At 36.7% G+C, this 22,578-nt stretch overlaps 2 protein-coding genes across 2 annotated transcripts in view; one reads left to right on the top strand and one right to left on the bottom strand.

Annotated features, from left to right (window-relative positions):
* The window catches only part of LOC122135992 (lipopolysaccharide-induced tumor necrosis factor-alpha factor homolog), a 613,569-nt gene that overhangs the window by 334,659 nt on the left and 256,332 nt on the right, over positions 1 to 22,578 (bottom strand). The window lies entirely within an intron of this gene.
* vps54 (VPS54 subunit of GARP complex) lies at positions 3,612 to 21,697 on the top strand. The gene is given in 22 exon segments (XM_042717356.1): positions 3,612 to 3,691; positions 3,693 to 3,713; positions 5,069 to 5,150; positions 5,279 to 5,313; positions 5,992 to 6,123; positions 6,982 to 7,367; positions 7,463 to 7,589; positions 8,717 to 8,824; positions 8,911 to 8,963; positions 9,035 to 9,131; positions 10,204 to 10,586; positions 15,046 to 15,172; positions 15,363 to 15,544; positions 15,627 to 15,739; positions 18,049 to 18,112; positions 18,198 to 18,303; positions 18,433 to 18,520; positions 19,489 to 19,610; positions 19,692 to 19,772; positions 19,849 to 19,956; positions 20,039 to 20,133; positions 21,174 to 21,697. Coding segments are annotated over 22 exon segments (2,664 nt in total). The 5' UTR covers positions 3,612 to 3,643; the 3' UTR covers positions 21,280 to 21,697.

The following is a 22,578-nucleotide window of genomic DNA, read 5'->3' as shown; positions in this document are numbered from 1 at the left end:
AGCTGTCCTGCTTAAAAACAATGTCATGTTAGGAATCTGTATGAATACACTTCAGTGGGTGTGTGAACCTGTTTTCTGAATTCATTTACTTTCATTTGTACTTTCAAACTGCCATAGATTATCAACTCCAAAATATCAATGATTTTCATCAACAATGAGTCTGAAATGAGGTTATTATGTTATATTATATTATGTATATAGTATTAAAGCGGTATTGTTGTTGCGTTTTCTCAGAAATGTTTTTGTATCATTCTTAAAGAATAAAGTTATAGATCATATTTCAATAAACACTGAGCACACCTATTTTTAAAAATTGTATATGTTCAGACAGACATTATATAGAAAGAAATATAGAGAAAAAGAGCTGAATGAATGAATGAAAATACATAAAAAATACTGAATGAATGAGAATAATGAATAAAATGAGACAGAAAAGGGCAGGCAGAAAACAATGAATGAAAAGTAATTAGAACAAGTTACTGTATTTATTTAGCAACAAAGAACATTCAGACAATAAAATAAATATCCTAAGAGGGTTATTTATTAAATGGATTAAAGGTATTATATTATATCATAGCTGAAAATTGCATTGTTGTTGTTGCATTTTCTCGGAAATATTTTTGGTATTGTTCCTAAAGAATAATGTTAATAGCTCATAGGTCACCTATTTTTTACATTTTATTATATAGAAAATAAATAAGAAAAGAAAAAGCCGAATGAATGAACAGAAAAAGATAAATTTCAAGCTCAAAAAAAAAAAAAATTAAATATTGAATGAAAGAAGACAGAATTAATAAAATAAAGAACAAAAATAAAGTTGAGTTCTTTAAAGAAATCAGATATTTGTCGATATCTTTCATGAAAATAGAAAAAGAAGGTATTCTTTTATTTTAAAGAAGGTACATTTATGAATGTATACGTTACATGTTATTTATCGAGGAACAATAATTAAAAAAAAAATATATATATAAGCTCAGTATGAAAAGCGTCTATTGTCAAAGAGGCTCCAAAAGCACGCATTTTTGGCTAATACAAAATTATGGCTAAATTTTTTTTTCTTCTTTTTTTCTCCAAAACAATGAATCGAAAGACTTCATGACGGAGTGAGATTCTTCTTGTAGACCGGAAGTCTCTGGGTTTCGCGCGCAGTGCATTATGGGCCGGTGGCCGGCTGACCGCAGACGAGTGAGTGATCTGATCCGTCAGTGAGGATGTGAGTGAGCGAGATCTGACGATATTATGTTCGCCAGGAGCTGCTTTATTTCATATAACAGGTACTTGAGAGGCGCCGCGGTGCGCGTGAGTGTGTGAGGCGCGGAAGCGGATGTTGATGATGACTAGCGCTCAGGCTAACAGCGGCTCATTACGTGCAAGCGTACAATAACAAACCCAACACACCAAACTACCGACTCCGCTGTAAAAAACCATCAGAAACCACACACTCGTGCTCTTAAAGTGTGTATTATTACACGTCTAGGTGTCAGTTTAAGCGAGTTATTGGCGCTGAGGTGATTTGTGTTGCTCTTAACAGCTGATTATTATGAGTAAGTTAAATAATCATTCATCATGTTGTGCGTCTGTGAAAGGTTTGTGTCTCCACATCACTTTTATAGTGATTAAAAATAAGATGATCAGTTGTCATTGATAGGTTTCTGGGTGAAGAAGCATCTATATACAAGACTCATAACAATATACATAGTTTATAATAGTGGTTTGAATGAAGCGCGAGGCTTCATTGTGATTTGATTTGATCAGTCATGTCTCATCCTTTAAAAATCATTAATTATTCGATATGTCAGTATTTAGTATTAGGGTGCATTTGGACACATTCAGTGCCCTTGCATTTAATTATTTGGGAATTTCTTGGGTTCCGTGCTAGAATCCCTGTTAATTCTGGCTGAAAGACATTGAAATATATATATAGGTCACAATGCCAAAAAAAAAAAAAACATTAATAGCAAAAAATACTGCAGTTGATATTTAAGCGTCCCCTCTTTGGGCTTTGTCTTCTCTGTAGAGCAGCTCGGGCTCTTCCTGCTCTCTGAAGTCAAACCGCAGCATGCTCAAGTGAAACCTCAGCGCTTTCTTCTCTCGTTCTGAATGATTAGAAAGCAGATCTCCCGTTCACTCGAGTCCAGGCTCAGTTTGCCCTTTCCTCAGTATCTGCTCACTCAGGTGTGAGATCTGCTCTGAAAATCTGATCAAACAGCTAAAAGTGATTCAGACCGCTGCACGTTTGGAGTGTGTGTGCATCTCAGGTCGTCTTCCTCTTTACGGTTTCCACTCTGACTCGCTTGTTTTTGTGCTTGGTGTGGGTGGAACAGATATTTCACTGATTATATTAATTACACAACTGTGTCAAGGGGAATATTGAACGAATCTCTTGTTTTCCATCATTCAGCTGATACGTTTAGTATTGCACAGCTGTTTAAACAACCAACCCGACATCTGTTTGAAGGGGAAATCCAGTGCTTTTCCTCTAAAGGACAGCTGATGTGTGTTCTCGCGCTCTGCTTCCAGACAGCCCTCGTATGTGAGGGATCCGCAGTGATGTCCTCCAGTCAGGGCTCGTCTCCGATTGCTCAGTGCAGCGGCCCCGGGGATGGGCTCTTCAGGAAGCCCAGGGACCCTGCGATGGCCCCCAGACACTACCGGACGCCGCGCTCCTTACCGGACGTCTGCCCTAAAGAGCCCACCCGGTGAGAGACCAGCCGCCTTCTGCTGAGAAAGGCCACTTTATACACTTGTGGAAGTTAATTGTAATGAGATGTTTTTTAGTTAATGTTCTGTATACCTGCAGTGTTATTATAGTATAACTGATTACTATATTACGTATACTACAGCTTTTTTGTTAATGCGTTGAATTAGATTTTATTTTTGTATTTTCTGTTTTCAGTTTAATTTCAGTTAAAAGTTTTATTAACTTTATGTGTGGTGTGTGTGTTTTAAATATATCTATATTTGTCTATATTTTATTTATGTCTATTTTTACTTATTTATTTTCTGTTATTTTAGAATTCTAAGCAAACTAAATGAAAATGGAAAATGTTCCCTTGGCAACTAGCTAAAATAATAAAAGTTAAAGATTTTTACACTTAACACTTTTACACTTTATTTCAATAAAAAAAATTTTTCTCAAGTAATAAATGTGCTTTTTAAATGGTTGGTTTTTGTGGACTTTAGTCTGTCCAAAAAAAGTTATTTTATTTTATTTTATTTTTAGTACTGCAAGACATTTGTCATATGTCATTTTTACCAAAAATTATTTGACTAGTTTGTAGTAAATGAGAAATTAAAAAAAAATATATAATTTTTTTTTATGTTTTTCCATTTCTATTTATTTATTAATTTTTTTGGTTAGTTGATTTAAAATAGCTCTGCATTAACTGTCAGTCTAAAAGCCTTTTTTTTTATATAAAGTAATATAGTAAATGAGTCTCCCTGACCCGCTGTCGTCCTCTGTACAGGTGAGGGTCGTGCTCTCTGTGACGGGCCGTCCGTTGTGGCTGACCAGCACCGCTGGACTGTGTATAACTCTAAAGTGAACCTCCCCGCGGCCCTGAACGACCCCAGGCTGGCCAAGAGAAGAGAGTCAGACTTCTTCACTAAGACGTGGGGCCTGGACTTCACCGAGACCGAGGTCATGCCTTCGTTCTACCTGCCCAACATCAGCCGAGAACACTTCAGCCTCCTACCTGCAGGAGACGGCTCAGGTGACAGCAGCGTCTGAATTACTCACACACTGCCTCCTGAAAACCGACAGAGACAGGATCATAACGACGCTCATCACGCCTCACAATGGGACGGATTTGGCAGTGATCTGTGCCTGTGACGCTCTAATAAGCACCAATGTTTTATTAACCGAAACTATTAAAATCAATTGTTATAATCTAAATAAGGCTGGAATGGAAAAACTTAAAAACGTAAAAAAATTTAAATGAAAATTAGAAACTGAAATAAAATGATATTGTATAAAATTAGAATGTTTCCTTGGTACTGAAAAAATACATCTAATTTGAAGTACGAAAATTACTACAACTAAATCTGATTAAAAAAAAAAAATTAAAGCTAAATAGAAATATATAAAACTAATACAAATGACAAAAGCGCATACAATTACAAAAACTAAAATGAAAATAAAAAGCTGAAATTATTAAAATAAAGCTTATTTAAAAAGTATATAAAAAAATTCCAAAATAGTATAGAAATATTACTTAAATAATATTGTCACTAAACACAACAAACATGTTGCACACAAATACTAAGTTAAAATTATATATATATTTATTTGTATATTAATATACATATGCTGATAAAAGTAGAAGGAAAAGTAAAATTACTAAAATTAAAACAAAGTATTAAAATAAAATTTACTTGAAAATATTAATTAATATCATAATAGTATAAATGGTATAAGTACTAATATATTATATAAATAATACCACCAATAATCAAAACCAACATATAGCACACACACACAATATTGAGTAAAATTAAAATTGTTTCCTTGGTAACTAACTTAAGTCAGTTGAAGGACTAAAAATTTAACTAAAATTGAAATGAAATATTAAAAAAATAAGACTAATAAAAAATCGACAACAGCATATAAAATTACTAAAAGTTAAACAAGTGTAAAAGGGTAAAGCTTATTCATAATATAGTGAATACTATAATAATGTATGAATAATACTAGTATAAACAACCAACACAATAGCACACAATTTGATTAAAATAGATGATTTTAAAATCAGCTTTGCTGCTGTCAATGTAGGCATCTCACTAGGGTTGTTAGTAATTTATTATAGACACTGAGGGTCTTGTTCTGTCCCCCGTCAGTTCATGAGCCGGAGAAGGATGTGTTTTGTCTGGGTTGCTTCGTTTGCGCGATGGCAGGCTGTTTGTCTCTCTGACGCTTCTGAGGAACCAGCCTCTGCGTTTCCTTCGCAAGAAGCTCTTTATTTAGTTGTCAGCTGGTTCTGTTCTGCATGCCGGGATCCCAAAGTCAGAATCTGTTTTGTAAATGTTTCTATCTAGGGTCTCACGCTGACTGTTTGTTTGTGTCTCTCAGAGGGAGAAGATTCACGAGCGCTGTAAGAACATTTGCCAGAGCAGAGACGATCTGTCCGTGCCCACCATCACCAATAATCACGGTACCGTTGAGTCTGAACAGTAATTAAGTCATCATCAGTGCACCAGCATACAAACATGCAATTAAAATCTGTATTATGATTGGAGGAACTCAAATGCGTTTTGTGTTTGTGGCTCATTTGTCTCGTAGATAAAGCCAGAGCTGAACTGGAGCAGGTGCCCAAGGTGAGAACTCAAGCTTGAAAACCAGTCAGTTTCTCCATCTTCAAAAACATAGCTACCAAGAGCTTGTGAAGTGATGAGATACACTTAAAGTTTGTGGAAGTGTGAAGAAATTGATAGTTTTATTGATCAGAATTGCATTATTTATAGGTATTGCATTGATCAGAAGTGACCGTAAAGACGTTACAAAAGATTTCCATTTCAAACAAATGCTGTTCTTTTGAACTTTTTATTCAAAGAATCCTGAAAAATAAACTGCATCACAGTACACACAAAAACATAAAACAGCACTACTAATTTCTGAAGATCATGTGACACTGAAGACTGGAGTAATGATGCTGAAAACACAGATTTGATCACAGCATTTTAAAACATACTCACATAGATAACAGTTGTTTTAAGCTGCAATTATATTTTACAGTTTTCCTGTTTTTACTGTATTTTTTGATCAAATAAATGCAGAAGAGAGAGTTGTTTCAAAGATAGATCTGCTTTAAACCAAAGTATGCAGTGGTGTTTATCATCTCCTTGAAGAGATGCATGAAATCCCTGTGGAGAAAATGAATGGGAAAATTCTTCTGGACTGGAGTCTGCTTAAAAAGCTTGTTACTGTTGCTCTCTGATTTAAAAGAGCAAACTTTTCCTTGCCTCTTGACTTTCTTCTCTCTTCGTCTCCCTCAGATCTTCATGAAGCCTGAGTTTGTGCTGAATGATCCAGTCACGTTTAACGCTGTGTTGCCGTGGTCTCACTTCAGCGTCGCCGGGGGCAAGAACAGCCGAGATGTTGCATCGTCACGGTTACTGCAGGAAAAGGTCATTATTTGGTACCATAAGTCATCACTAGCAGTCATTATTTTAGAATCAGTAAGATATTATTATAGTTTATTTTTTAAATATTTGAATGAGTTGTTTATTTTTTGTATTTTTCCATTTTTATTAAATTTTTTGTTAAATTCTTATAAAAAATTAAATTTTTTTTGCAATTTTTATTATTTTTAGTTTTAATATGCCTTTATGGTTATAATTTTTTTAGTTTCAGTTTTAGCTATTTTAGTATATAAAGTTAAACTAAATTAAAATGAGAAATTACTTTGACAGCCAACTGAAATAATATATATATATATATATATATATCTATATATATATATATATATATCTATATATATATATATAATTTAATTTAATTTTTTTCAGGTAAATTTCATTTTTTTTGACAAATCTTTTTTTTTTTTTTTTTTTTTTTTTTTTTTTAAATACTATGAATAATATATATATTATGCTTTGAATTTTAGTTACAGGTATACCAGGATTTATTTTGTCCCCATACCTTTTTTTTTTTTGGGGGGGGGGATACAAAAAAAAATATTGTATTAAAATATTTTTTATTTTTTGTATTAAAATAAAAATATTTTAATACAATATTTATATATATATATATATATATATATTAACAAGTGAAGTATTTCTCAATTAAAATAAGTATTTCTTTGTTGTTTTACAAGTAGTCCTAAACATTCAAGATAAGTAAACAGTCCTAAAAATTAAGACATGACAATAAATGATAATGAACAATTAAACAAAATAAAAACAGTAGTAGAAGCAGATGAATGAAGTGAAGAGTCTGGCAGAACATCCCGTGATAAAAGGCTCTGAATCTCTGTGTGTGTGTAGTTGAGTCACTATCTGGACGTGGTGGAGGTGAGCATCGCTCGGCAGATCTCTCTCCGCTCCGAGGCCTTTTTCCACGCCATGTCATCTCAGCACGAGCTCCAGGACCGTCTGCGAGAAACGGCAGACGCCGTGGCCAAGCTGCGCGCGCGCACCGCCGCCATCGACCGCATCATGTGCCGCGGGCCGCTGCAAGCGCTGCGAGACACTCTGACCCGCAACAACTGCATCAAGCTACACAACAAGCTCAAGCTGATGGCGGCGGTGCACCAGACGCAGCCCACGGTGCAGCTGCTCCTCTCCACCTCAGAGTTCGTGGGGGCGCTGGAGCTCATCGCCACCACCAAAGAAGTGCTGCAGCAGGAACTGCAGGGGATTCACAGCTTCGGGTGCGCAAACACACGCACACGCTTACCAGGAAACACACAAGGAGAATAGGAATGTGCAAAGCATGCCGCTTATTTCCTGTTATTTGTGTCCGCAGACATTTGGGTTCTCAGCTCTGTGAGATGGAGAGGTTGATCGATAAGATGATGGTGGCCGATTTCTCCACGTACGCTCAGAGCGATCTCAGCCGACCCTTTGAGGAGGACAGTCAGGTCCTGGAGAAGGTCAGATGTCTTTCACGTGTCGCCAGGAATCACATGTGCCTTGATCGAGTTCATTGCAGTGTGACAACATACCATAACTCTCACTTCCTCCTAAAAGAGCATTTATCAAAGCTAAACTATAAAAATATATTCAGTATATATAAAATATTTAAATACATGCCGATGTATCTTATTTAAAGTTTAAGTTTGGGGTCAGTGAGATCACTTCTGCTCACCAATGCTGCATTTATTGATGAAAAATAGTGAAATATTATAACAGTTTAAAATAGTAGTTTTCTATGTGAACATATGTTAAAATGTAATTTACTCCTGTGATCAAAGCTGAATTTTCAGCATCATTACTCCAGTCTTCAGTGTCACGTGATCTTCAGAAACCACTGTAATATGCTGATTTCCTGCTCAAGAAGCATTCATTATTATTATCAATGACGCAAACAGTTGTGCTGCTTCATATATTAGTGGAAACTGATACATTTTATTTTTCAGGATTCTTTAATGAACAGAAAGTAAAAAAAAAAAAAAAAAAAAATTTGTAACATTATAACTTTCTTTACTTTCACTTTTGATCAATAAATTGCATCCTTTCTGAATCACAGAATCAAATCATTTAAAATAAACACTCACTGACCCCAAACCTTTGAACAAAAAATGCTTTTTAAAAATCCAGGCCTGCTGGCTTTAATGCAGATTTTTTCAAAATCCGTCACGTCATTTCAAATGCCAAACTGAACTTGTGAGTGAATGTGGTGTTGAACATCAGTTGTTTGAAGCAGACCGCAGCAGTGGTTTCCAGTGCCCAGGTGTAGGTGCATTTAACCCCGTCAAGCCCATCATGTGACTGCGCTCGGTAAATCAGGTCATGTTTGTGTTGGATGTGGGCCAGTGTTGGTTTGAGGTTTACAGTGTGAGATCTTCTCAAACAGGGCACAGAGCAGCCTGCAGCGTCAGGAAAGGTTGGTCACGCTCTGAATCCCACGCCGACCAGCAAAACAAACCGCCACTTGCATTTAATTTCCTTAATGAAAGTACAAAACCACAGACGATGACTGTGAAATCAAATCAAGATCATCTCAACAGCAGCATATGTTAGGGGTGATTATGAATCTGTGTGTGTGTGTTCATCACAGGATCGCTTGCAGTCTCTGGTCTTTGGCCTGTTGAGACAGAGGAAGCTGGATTTCCTGGACATCTACAGCGAGGAGATGGTGCGCGCCGCCAAGAACATCGTTCGACAGGTACAGCACATGATGGGAACACGAAAAGTGGAAAATCAGATCAAAAACGAGTGTTTCTCTGTATGATTTCTCTTTCTTCCCTGCAGTGTGTTGTGAAGTCCGTGTCGCAGATCAGTGAGATCGATGCAGACGCAGTCAGGTGAGTTCTGAACAGTGTAAGTATCTCAGCACTGTTTATCACAGCTGACTGTGTGTCTGTGTGTGATGTAGATTTCATGAGCAGATGCGCCTGATGACGTTTCCTCAGTGGTTTGATCTGCTGCTGGATATTTTTGAACACTTCATCCTGTTCCTCAAGAGGATCAAGGTAACATAACTTATATTCATCAAGACATGCAGTGAAACCCTGACAAAACACACAATATGTGACTCTAAACAGACGATGACATTCAGAAAGCTTCACTCGGTCAACAAAACAGACTTTAATTGACGTTCCTGGTCTTATTAATCTGATGAAACACTAGCAACATAACAAAACGTGAAAAAAAGGGGTATGAATACTTTCACAAGGGACTGTAGTCGATGTTAACAATAGTCAAATAGCTTTTGAGTCAGTTTAGATTTACTGCATTGTCTTGCTAATAGAAAATGCAGTTGTTTCATAACAGTTATGATAAATGTAATAAAGATTACTGCATTAATAGCATGTAATGGTCTGTTTTTTAGTATTATTTATATCCTGTCATATAATATAATAATATTTTAATAAACCCTGTTTGTTTTAGTAACTTTGTTGTTTTGCCATTTGTTTCATTTTTTTTGTATATTTAATATTTCTATTTAGCTTTATTTTTCCAGTTTGAGTCATTTTAGTACTTTAGTAGTTTTCATTTTGTAGCATGGGCAACATTTGTAATTTTTGCTTTTTGTAAGTTCATGTTTTAGTTTTTCATCTAATATGAATTTCTTTGATTTTTATATAATTTCAGTTTTTAGTTTATACGTTTTTATCATTTTGTGCTTTTGACATTTTTAAATTATTTTTATTAGTTTTTCAGATATTTTATTTAGCTTAAATTTATTTTTATTTAAGTATTAGTCATTTTAACTTGAACTTTCAGTTAGTTGCCAAAAAATCATTTCTAATTTTCATTCATTCGTCTAATATTTAAATTTTATTTTGATATTTAAAATTTCAGTGTTACTATTAATATTTCATATTATTTTTAGCTTTATTTTCGTTAGCAAAGTATTTTTAATATTTTTGTTTTATTTTTTTGTTAATGATAACAGCACTGTTAAAGAAACCTTTGAAAAGCAGCATTACCATTGAGATACTGTATGTCTAGATTCTCTGGAGGGTGAACTTTACACCTGCATGTCTCAATCAGAAAGCTCAGTAATGCAGTCATCCTCAGACTCTCCGGTGTTTGTTTCAGGCTACGCTCAGCGTCATCCGCAACGTGGTGCTGGAAGTGCTGGACAGCAGCCAGAGGAGTCGGCTAGCAGACGTTTCCTCGGCAACCAATCATTCTGACGGCAGGACCAATGAGGACGAAGAGGAGGAGGAGTCCGGAGGCCCCGCCTTTCATTCAGGAGAGGCGGAGCTCGCGTATCTCACACATGAGGGGCTGTTCATCAGCGATGCGCTGAATGAAGCGGAGCAGCGCAGTAACGCATCAGCACATGCGCAAACGAGAGCTCAGACGTGCACAGATGCCTGCGGGAGCGACTCGGCCTCCGCAACCACCGAATCTTCCTCCAGCAGGGAACACAACTCCAACACTACCTCCTCCCTGCCCATAGGGGGCGCTGCTGCAATGTGAGTAACACTGCATGCTGTTAGCTTTACAAAAACATACTATATACAGCATATCTACCCTTCAAAGTCTGGGGTCAGATTTTTTTGTAAAAGATATGCATATATCTGTTCAAGCAATATGCTTTAACCTTATCAAATGTGACAAAATCGCTTACGTTACAAAGGATTTCTTTTTCAAATAAAAAGATTTTTGATTTCTATTCATCAAAAAGTACTGAAGAAAATGTATCCACAAAATCAACAAGCTTATGATGCATCACAAATGTTTTCAACATTGATAATAATCAGAAATATTTATTGAGCAGCAAATCAGCATATTAGAATGACACTGAAGACTAGAGTAAATTCAGCTTTGATCACAGAAATAAATTAAATTTTAACATGTATTCAATTAGAAAATGGTTATTTTAAATAATAATATTTTAGATTTTTTACTGTATTATTGATTACAAAAATACAGCCTTAGTCAGCAGAAAAGACCTCTTAAATAATTATTAAAAGTTTAGGGCTGTCAATTTTTTTTATACTTTCTGAGAAAAGTTTTCATAACAATTCAGCACAAAACTCATCACTAATTCTGATTACTATAATGCAATAAATAAAAATTAAAATTGTGATTTCCATACAGTAATGAAATGTACTGGAAATTCACCCTGATTTTAAATAGAATCGCTAATAATTGAAGAATTTTTTTTTTTTTTTTTTTTTTGATTATAGTAATGGAAATCTGGCCATAGATATGCTTAATTATAAAGAAAATAATGTCACTATGAATAAAAATTATAATGGTTTTAAACATAGACTTAAATTTGTTTATTTTTGTGTTGGGGCTGAAATACAACCTGGACATTTACATTTATTCATTTAGCAGACGCTTTTATCCAAAGTGACTTACAAATGGGGAATACATCAAACGATCCTAACCTAAAGGCCAATTTATACTTCTGCGTGCGGGGTGCGCGTAGTAGGTACAGCGTAGCATACGCATTGACGTGTACCATACATCGTACCCTTCGCCGTACCCTGATGCGCACCTCCTCAAAAAATGTAACTACGCATCGCGACGACGCGGACTGCAAGATCTGTGATTGGTCGGCTTGGTAGTATCACGTTTCCTCCTACGCATTTTCCGGAATGATCTTCTGCACTCTGGACCGCCCGCCATTTTTAAATTCCGAAATTCAGTGAAGAGCCAACATGGAAATGGACCAAGTGACCGAGCGATTAATTGAGGAAATACAGCCATCTGTATGACTCCTCTTCGGGAGATTACGAAGACTGCCAGATGGCAGCGAATTCGTGAGGATAGAGGAATGTAAACACAGTGGAACCCGCTCGCCGTCAACTAGCATTTCGGCGGTCTAACTGCAGAGCAAAACAGACATACGCAGAAGTATAAATGCTCACGACGGCGTCGCCTACGTGTGTAGCCTACACTGTAAAACCTGACAAGGTCACAGTAACTCAAACCGTTTGAGTAAACAGATTGCCTTTACTTAAACCATGTAAGTTTTAAAACTTTGCAATTATGTAATCAAGTGATTAATTAAGTGCTGATTGAGCTTTAGTGATGAACAGCTGCTGTTAACAAACAGCATCACCAGCTCCACTTATTAATAACCAGACTGACTTTATTTCTTTCAGACGTCTACAGAAGATCTGATTGAGAATTAACTAAGGTTTAGATGTTGATTTATTGTTTCATTTGAAGTAACCATGTTAGAGATCAGTGTTTGCTTTAGTTGGGGCTCTTGACCCTTGATTTCTGTCTTAGTTTTTATTTTATTTTTTGGGCGTTTGTAACCATGTGTTTTTTGAAACATGTTGTGTTATAACACAAAAAACCCAGAGAAAATATGATCAGATATTGGTTGTTATACAGCATATTGGTGATGATAATCATCAATTATGGAGCTGTTCAAAATCTTACTAAATAGGTGTTCTATAGTTACTTCAGTTGATTACAATGAAAGCCATTCAAAAAGTCAGTGGTTCTTTCATAATCAGTTAATATAAAAGACTTTCCAAACAGTTTTGTTTTCTATGGTGTTAATTAGTCACACACAGACATCAATAATCAGAATATGAACCTCAACAATGGTTACGAAAAAAAAAAAAAAAACATGCTGCAATGCATGCTGGGTACTATTGTAGTACAAAACCACCATCCATGGCTCCCAGCATGCTCTGCTGCATTGTTTTTTTTTTTTTTTTTATGGTCACCATTGTTGAGGTTCATATGCTGATTATTGATGTCTGTGTGTGGCTAATTAACACCATAGTCACCAAACTGTTTGGAAAGTTCTTTATATTAACTGATTATCACAGAACCACTGGCTCTTAGAATCACTTTTACTGTAATCAATCCAGCTAATTACACAACACCTATTTCATCAGATATTAGACTCCAAACAGTTCAATAATCCATGATTATCATCACCAATATACAGTATAACAACCAACATCTAGGTATAAGTTAGATAAAAAAAAAATGCTAACCTGAATAAGTTGCTTTGGATAAAAGCAGCTCCTAAGAGTGTGAGTGTGTGTATAACACCTGATGATATTTTCTCTGGGGTTTGAGTTACAACAAATGGTTACAACAGCCAGAGAAAAAACTAAGACAGAAATCAAGGGTCAAGAGCCCAACTAAAGCAAACACTGATCTCTAACATGGTTACTTCAAATGAAACAATAAATCAACATCTAAAACCTTAGTTAATTTTCAATCAGATCTTCTGTAGACGTCTGACAGAAATAAAGTCAGTCTGGTTATTAATAAGTGGAGCTGGTGATGCTGTTTGTGGGGTTGTTTAATCAGATCTTGAGATATTTAATGTATTTTATTTCAGTTTATTTTATCTAAGGCTGTGTCTGAAGTCAGTTGTAGTTCTTGTGTTTCTCTTTTTCTTCAGTAATTCTGTTTGTTAACAGCAGCTGTTCATCACTAATTCACAATTATCACTCAATTAATCACTTAATTATTTAATTGCAATGTATATCTTCTTTCAGTGAACTCAACTGAATTAAGTTCAGAGTACTCATAACTATTAGTTTTAAAACTGAAATGGTTTAAGGCAATCGATTTCCTCAAACTGTTTGAGTTAACATAACTTTTAGTGAGGCCGTGTCTGAAGTCAGTTGTAGTTCCTTTCTCTCTTTTCTTCAGTAATTCTGTTTGTTAACAGCAGGTGTTCATCACTAATGCTCAATTATCACTCAATTAATCACTTAATTACTTAATTGCAATGTATATCTTCTTTCAGTGAACTCAACTGAATTAAGTTCACAGTACTCATAACTTTTAAGTTTTAAAACTTAAATGGTTTAAGGCAATCGGTTTCCTCAAACGGTTTGAGTAAACCCAACTTGTCATGTTTTTAAGGATATTTGTTTACACAAAAGGTTTGAGTTATGTTACTTGTCGGGTTTTACAGTGTGGTTAGTTTTAAAACTTAAATGGTTTAAGGCAATCAATTTGCCTCAAACGGTTTGAGTAAACCTAACTTGTCAGGTTTTTAAGGATATCTGTTTTACTCAAACGGTTTGAGTTACTGTGACTTGTCAGGTTTTACAGTGTACGACGTACACTACGGCGTACACTCGACGCAGAAGTATAAATTGGCCTTAACACTAACCCTAATCTTAAAGAGGCAAATAGCAACACAGGAAAAGAACGATTTTTCAAGTTTCAAACATTGTTCAAATAAGTACAAGCTAGACAGAGAAAGATGAAAGAACGATTTTTTGGATGAAGTCAGATAGTGACGAAAGAGGTGAGGTTTCAGTTGTTGCTTGAAAAATGTCAGGGAATCAGCATTCTGGATAGGGGTTGGTCAGCTGGTCATGTTGATGGGGTAATTGATGATGAACCTAACTGGACGGTGATGTCGTGTTGTAGATTTGGAGTGGCAGGGAAGATAAGAAGCTCAGTCTTTGCCAGGTTGAGCTGTAGGTAATAATCTTTCATTCATGCTGAGATGTCCGCCAGGCAGCCTGAGATCCGTGCAGCTACTGTTGGATAATCTGGTTGAAATGAGAGAGAGAGCTGTGTGTCATCAGCTTAGCAATGGTAGGAGAAGCCATGTTGCTGTATGATGGGACCCAGTGATGTCGTGTATGTGGAGAAGAGGAGGGGTCCAAGAACTGATCCCTGAGGAACCCCAGTGACCAATAGATGTGGTTTGGATACCTCCCCTCCCCAGGCCACCCTGAAAGACCTACCTGTGAGATAGGATTGAAACCAGTGAAGTGGAATCCCTGTGATGCCCAGTGATGAGAGGGCAGACAGGAGGATCGGATGATTCACCGTGTCAGAAGCAGCAGATAGATCCAGCTAAATAAGAACTGACGTGTACTTAATTTTTTCCCCTTATGTGATTCTTTGTGTGACAGTGTGAATAAGCCTCATATTTAAAGACCATGAAAGTATTGTAAATGTGTCCCATCCCTGTGGCAGCAGTGAGGATGTGATGCCGTCAGATCTGGAGTTGGGTCGGGTGGCCAATAACGTTCAGGAGCTGCTGTACACGGCATCTGACGTCAGTCACGACCGCTGCGTTAAAGTGCTCATGACACGAGCCAAGGTAAACACACACACTCACACACATGACACACACAACACACTCACACACACATGTACACACATACACCCGACACACACCTGAACCGGTTTGATCACTATATCGGATCGCTGCTTTCAAATCTACGACCATACTCCTTCTGCCGCGCCCTGTCTGAGTGTGTGTGTGTGTGTGTGTGTGTGTGTGTGCGCAGGACGGCTCTCTGGAGCGCCTGAGCTCGTCAGAGTTCGTGTGTTTGAGTCAGGCGGTGGAGTCGTTCGTCTCAGACACTGAGGAGCTGTGCGGCCGGCGCAGCATGAGCCTGAGGGGGGCGCTGCAGAGTCAGGCCTACCGCTTCGTGCAGCGCTTCCACGAGGAGCGCAAGACTAAACTCAGGTACAGCTGCGCTCATGCTGTCAGTGAAGGAGAGTTCAGAGCTTCAGAACTCACTGAGTCACTGCTCGTTATGTGTGTGCAGTCTGCTGCTGGATAATGAGCGCTGGAAGCAGGCCGAGGTCCCGGCTGAGTTTCAGGATCTGGTGGACTCCATCGCTGACGGACGCATCACGCTGCCTGAGCGCAAACCCGCAGGTACTAAACCCTCTTTTACTGTCGCAGTTTATTTCTCTAGTTTATTTGGCTTTAATTAATGAAATAAAAAAAATAATATTATAAAAAATAAAAAATATTATTATTAACATTAACATTATTATATAATAATATATCAATATAATTTCATTAATGTCAGTAATCTGGTTTTTCCATAACAATTTTCAATATGAATAAATTATGTAATAAATGATAATATATAAATAATAATAAATAGTTAATACAATTAAATAATTATAAAATATTATTGTTTAAAACTTTTTCATTTTACAGTACAGTATGGGGTGGTTCAAGTTGTTTTGCAATCAGTTATTATTGCAATGTATTATTCAAGTTTGTTTAATACATGTAATTTCTTTTTTTGTATTTTTCTCTATTTGTATAGATTTCTGTATTAATTTGTATAACACTAATAATAACAATAATAATAAAAATTATTGTTCTGATTATTATGATTATCTTTTATAGACTATAACAAAAAAGATTTTGTTGTTTTATAATAAATATTTAAATTTACCATACAATGAGTTAATATTATTATATACAATAATAATATTTAATTTTTTTTTTCATTAAAGGGGTCATATGATGTGATTTCAAAATTTTCCTTTCTCTTTGGATTGTTATAAGCTCTTGGTGTATAAAGAAGATCTGTGAAGTTGCAAAGACTAAAGTCTCAAATCCAAAGAGATATTCTTTATAAAGGTTAAGACTCGTCCACGCCCCCCTGAAACGGCTCGTTCTAATGCTGCGTTCACACCAAACACGAATAGAGCGTCAAATTCACGTCTACCAACGTCTAGTTTGCCGCTTGAACATTTTGAATGCATTCGCGCGTCAAGAATGCATTTGCAAGCGTTTGAAGAGAAATTGACGCGCGTCTGAGGTGAAATCCGCTTTTTGTTGGAGGGGCAAGTGCTAGGCGGTTGTCTGTGTTTGCAAGATGGCTTATTACCAACAAGCAAACTCCAAGTGGGCCTGCCGCCACAGCAGCAAGCAGGCTCCTGATTGGTTAATGCGGCTCGAATTGATGGCAAAGTTCAAATTTTTCAACTCGGGCGTCAGACGCGAATTCGTGTCAAACGCGTAAATGCACAAAAAAAAAAAACACCATTTGTGCGTAACATTGAAATCATTCCAGACGCTCAATTCGCGTCATTCGCGCGAACTAGACGCGCGAATGAGGCGAATTCCCATATGCTCCACCGCGAGACCTCCAGACGCACGGAAACGCGTCTTTACATCAAATTAACACTGAAATCATTCGCGCCATATGCTCTATTCGCGTTTGGTGTGAACGCACCATAACATGCGCCCACATCTCTACGTCAGTATGTGGGAAGATTTGCATAACGCCGCCCAGATGTTCACGCAAAAGAAGGGCGTACCTTTTATTCTCATTGTACTATTGTTGCCGCCGCCGCCACCATGTCGTATAGATGCTGTGTGTTTCACTGTGAAAAGAGAAACTACTTTGTTTGGCCTTCCAAAAAAGGAAGATATCTGCTTCGTCATGCCTGGGGCTGATCCGTGCTGGTTGCTGAGGAAATACATCAACTTTGCACTGTGGATCGCTGGATCGGCTTTCACCGTGGACGAAGTAGAGTCCAGCCAGGGGTCGTCACATGTGGTTGCTGCAAGAAGCCCGCAGAATCCACCTGCCGCACCGTTCTCAAGCCGCCCACCTCCGCTCACTCAAGCCAGCTGCGGCTCACTCTAGGCCTCCAGCCTCTGCTCACTCAAGGCCGCAGTGTGTGACACTGTTTCATTGAGAAAGCAAAACTACTTTGTTTTTGCCTTCCAAAAGAAGACACGACTAGAAATCATGTTTATATCACGTTTATAATGAGTTTTATGTTTATGTCTCGTCGCTCCGGCCGGACAAGGCATCACAATATGTTAAGAAGCGTAACATTTCTGTCACACGCTTAAGGCATTCGGCCAATAAAAACTCAATAGCTGGCCAATCACAGCACACCTCGCTTTTCAGAGGGATGAGCTTTGTAAAAATCGACACGTTTCAGATGCGGGGCATAGAGGAGAAACAATAATGTACAGTACTTATGTGGAAAATAATGTGCTTTTTTTAACCTTAAACTGCATAAACACATTTCATTACACCAAATACACACAATAATGTTCTTTTTAGCAGCATCATATGACCCCTTTGAATACTTTAAAAATATTCTGTATTTTTTGTGTTTTGCTGATCTCATACCTCGCGTCCTTTATGATTGCAGTTTATTGTTGGTGTTTAATTGAGTGTAGTAAATGTGTTTTGTGTCTCTCAGGGTCCGAGGACAGGAAGCCCAGTGAGTTTCTGTGTGTCGACGGGCAGAAGTATGCTGTGGTCGGGTGAGTTTTCAGCGCTGGAGCTTCATTTCACCACTAGTTCCCTCTAGTCCCTACTGTGACCTTTAACCTTTGTGTGCTCTGAAAGGACGGTGCTGCTGCTGATCCGGATGTTTCTGGAGTACTGCCAGTGTGTGAACGACATTCCCTCCATCACCACCGACATCCTCACGCGCCTCGCTGACCTGCTCAAGGTGTGTGTGTGTGTGTGTGTGTGTGTGTGTGTGTGTGCATGAATGTGTGTTATGTTCAGTTTGTTCAGCTGCAGGTTGCACTGTGACATCACTTGACTGACAGGTTATGCTTTGTTTCCATGGCGACAGCACTTCAACTCCCGCAGCTGTCAGCTGGTGCTGGGGGCGGGAGCTCTGCAGGTGGTCGGCCTGAAAACCATCACCACCAGAAACCTGGGTGAGAGAACACACATCACCACATCTCAGATGCAAGAGGATTGAGCACAACACTGAACCTGAAAGAAAATAAAAATATTCCACTACTAATGTCTTTCACAGGGTTACTGTAGGTCCTTAACATATCGTAATATGATTAAATTTGAGGACTTAAATGGTATAACATAAGTCCTAATTATCTTTGTAGATTTGGCCATGCATAAACACCAACAACAACACTAAATAATATTATTAAAAAACAAAAAAAGGCCATTGTTGAGTTAAATAATTGCATGCGCTGCACGTCTCAAAGTCAAAGTGTTTCACAGGCTCATGCTTTCAGAGTAGTTCACAATCAGTGATTGCTTCACATTTACACAAAAGATGCAAAGAAATTGCTTCACAAAAGATGGCTGATGATCAACTGTTGACGAATTATGAAGGTGTTTAGGTTGTAATGTGTTGTATATTGTTGTATAAGTGCATATTTCAAAGCTTTTTGCATTAGAACATACACATTTCAAAATAAGAGTCCTAGTGTATTTCAGACTTGCTTATAATTTAAAAAGATCCTGGATTGTGTATAAAGTCAATTTTCTTGTTATTTTGGTTGCACAATAACCTCTGTCTGGCATTTAATTCAACACAATTAAATGCAAACTAAAGTCATTATTAAACACACTCGGTATACAGATTTTAGCATCAGCGTATTAAAGTCCACTGCCTGTCTTTAAACAAGTTATCATATCTGCATTAGCACACAAACCAATTTCAGTACTTGTGTACCCTTGAATAAAATAGGTAGTATTTTAAACTTGCGCTTGCAATCTGAGATGCATTTATTTATTTTTTATATGTTTTATTATTTATGTTTGTTCTCTGTGGACATAAAGATTCAGTTTGATTTGTGCAGCTGTTAAAAAACTCTTCAAAGTCTCTTAAGTGTTTTGTGAAACAGCACATTGTCAGAGTCATGTTGTGTGTTCTCAGCTCTGGCGTCTCGCTGTCTTCAGCTGCTGGTTCACTACATCCCTGTGATCCGAGCACACTTTGAGACCAGACTGCAGCCCAGACAGTACAGCATACTGAGACACTTCGGCCACATCACTAAGGTAGACATCCTTACATCCACAAAACACTCAGTGACACGCGCAAACAGCTGTTCTTACACTCTGTGCTGACTCTCTCTTCAGGACTATAACGATCACATCGCAGAGATCTCTGCTAAACTAGTGGCCATCATGGACAGCATGTTTGAGAAGGCTCTGTCTAAGGTGGGTTTGGACCTGTGTGTGATCTCTGTGATGTTGTGGTGGTTTATCACGGCTGAAGTGTGTGTGTTCTTTGCAGTATGAGGTGAAGGCGCCGATGCCGTCTGCATGTTTGCGTAACGTGTGTAAACAGATGGCCAAAATGCACGAGGCCATTAATGAGCTCTTACCAGAGGAGCAGACGCAGGTGAGACGCGCGCGTGATGTTTGAGTCGTCAGCCTGAACCCAGACCATAATCTCACGGTGTTTATTGTGTGGTTGTGTGTAGATGCTGTTCCTCAGGATAAACGCCAGCTTTAAACTGTATCTGAAGAGACAGTTAGCGCGGCTGGGAGTCTTCAATGACGGCGGACCTCAGAACGGGTGAGTGTGTGTGTGTGTGTTACAGCAATGAGAATCAACAGTGACTATGACAATTACAAAAATAGGCTGCATTTTATAGAAAAACCTATATGCTTTAATGTATCTTTTATTTTGCATATTTAAAAAAATTGTGTATAAATGCATATTTAAATATTTACACTGTTATTTTATAATTTTTAAATTTATGTATATAATATAGTAGTATTTTATATTTATATATAGATAATATTTAATAACTTTCAATATATAAAAATGTATATTCTCTCTCTCTCTCTCTCTCTTTATATATATATATATATATATATATATATATATATATATAATTTTTTATATTATTTAGAATATATTGTATTATATTGTATTTATAATTTTTTTCTACCTAAAAATATATATAAATTGAATATATTAAATATAATTGTAATTGTATATCATTATATAAAAACTTTTATACAAATTTAAGTAAATGTATAAATTTATAATTATTATTATTTTTTTTTTCTACTTTTATTTTATAATTTATTTTATCTACTTGTATATTTAAAGCAATAAGCCCCGTGAAGCCGTGGTTTACAGTGAATTTATAACAGTTAAGCGGCGTTGTTGGGCACGAAACCTCCCTTAGCTGTTGTAAATTCACTGTAAACCACGGCTTCACGGGGCTTATTGCTTTTATAAAACTGTTATTCCATATACGTAGTAAGGTTTCACATAATAAAACAGAGCAAATAAAGTGTAATGATATTAATAAAAACAGTATTCTTCCACCAAACAATGTAGTTCCTTAGAAACAGTTGTGGTTGCCGAGCAATGTATGTTTGTAGAGTAATTTACAAGAGCTTTGAACGTGGCTCAGCCAATCAGAATCAAGGACCGGATCTATCCGTTTTGTAATTTTATATTATTTCTTTTACATATAATGAATATATATTAATAATGAGTATGTTTTTACTGTTATTTCCTGTTAGTCTTTTATTGGATGGAAAGGTCTTTTCATGATTTGTTGTTGATGACATGAGCTCGTGGTCTTTCTCTCTCTGCAGGTTGGTGATGGTGGACGTGGCGTTTTACTCGGAGAACGTGCAGGCTCTGCGCTCTCTGGAGCGTCTGGACTTAAACATGCCGGAGATCTGGGAGCAGAAGAGGTGATGACGGACAGCTCGTGCCGGCCAATCAGGCCTCTCCGTCACGTCTGCCATCACGGTGACCAGCTCTGAGGTCAGTGGATGAACCGACTCGGCACTCGAGGTCTGGTGTGTTTGAATACCTCCGAGACACTTCCCCAATCACTGAGAGACTCCTGTGTGAACAGGACGGGCCCCGGGGGACCCGCAGATTTCTTACGGAGACCAAATCAGGCCAAGCTGGAGTGGTGGATCAGGCGCAGCTGGGAATTGTGGGGAATATGTTGTTTTGTTGTTGTAAAGCAGAGACTCGTCCTCAGTGCCTCCTTCAGTACCGCCACAACAGTGCAACGCTCCATTCGTGTGCAATTCTGTCTGATTATTGTTATTATTATTGCTGAATTATTTAATCACAGAGGAATCATGGAATATAGGTTATTTATTCAAATGAAGCTTACAGGTGATAACGGATGAGAACTAATACTAAAAAGTTTCACAAAAACATTAAACTTAATAACTCACTAAAAATAACACCAAAAAGGGTTTTAAAAACATTTAGCTGACTTGTTCTCTGATAATGGCTGCTTTTGGTTTTCATGTTCAGGGGCGCTGAGTCAAAGTATTAAAACTGTGGAGGGTTGAATGATTCTAGTCCATGTTTATCGGGAGAATCTGACTGTGTCTACTTTATATGGTCTGCATGGAGAAGATCTGCTGTAAAGCCTTTTACAGTAATCAGCTTTAGATTAGTGCCTCAAAACCAATAAACAAATACAAAAAAAATAATTTATAAAATTAAGAACATTTTTATATTTATATAATATATATATATATATATATATATATATATATATATATATATATATATATATATTATATATATATATATATATATATATATAAATATATATATATACACACACATTCATGTATTTAAGAAAAATTTTATTTATTAAATATATGTGTATATATATATATATATATATATATATATATATATATATATATATATATATATATATATATATATATATATATATATATATATATATATATATATATATATATGAACTATATGAACATTAATATATGCATGTAAATATTTTCAATATATATTCTGTATGTATATGTGTATTTATATATACATAATAAATATACACAGTACACACACACACATTACGTAAACAAAAACTTTTATTTTGGATGTGATAATTGGGATTAATCATTTGACAGCACTAGTTTAGATACAAAAACTATTCAAGATATTGGTTACACTGACTCCCAGAACCCTATTATAATAAATTATGAAATGTAATTTAAGTCA

The sequence above is a fragment of the Cyprinus carpio genome, chromosome B1 (assembly GCF_018340385.1).
Source record: "Cyprinus carpio isolate SPL01 chromosome B1, ASM1834038v1, whole genome shotgun sequence".
Taxonomy (NCBI): Eukaryota; Metazoa; Chordata; class Actinopteri; order Cypriniformes; family Cyprinidae; genus Cyprinus; species Cyprinus carpio.
Note: the sequence above shows the minus strand (reverse complement) of the source record. Positions and strands in the feature narration are given on the sequence as shown.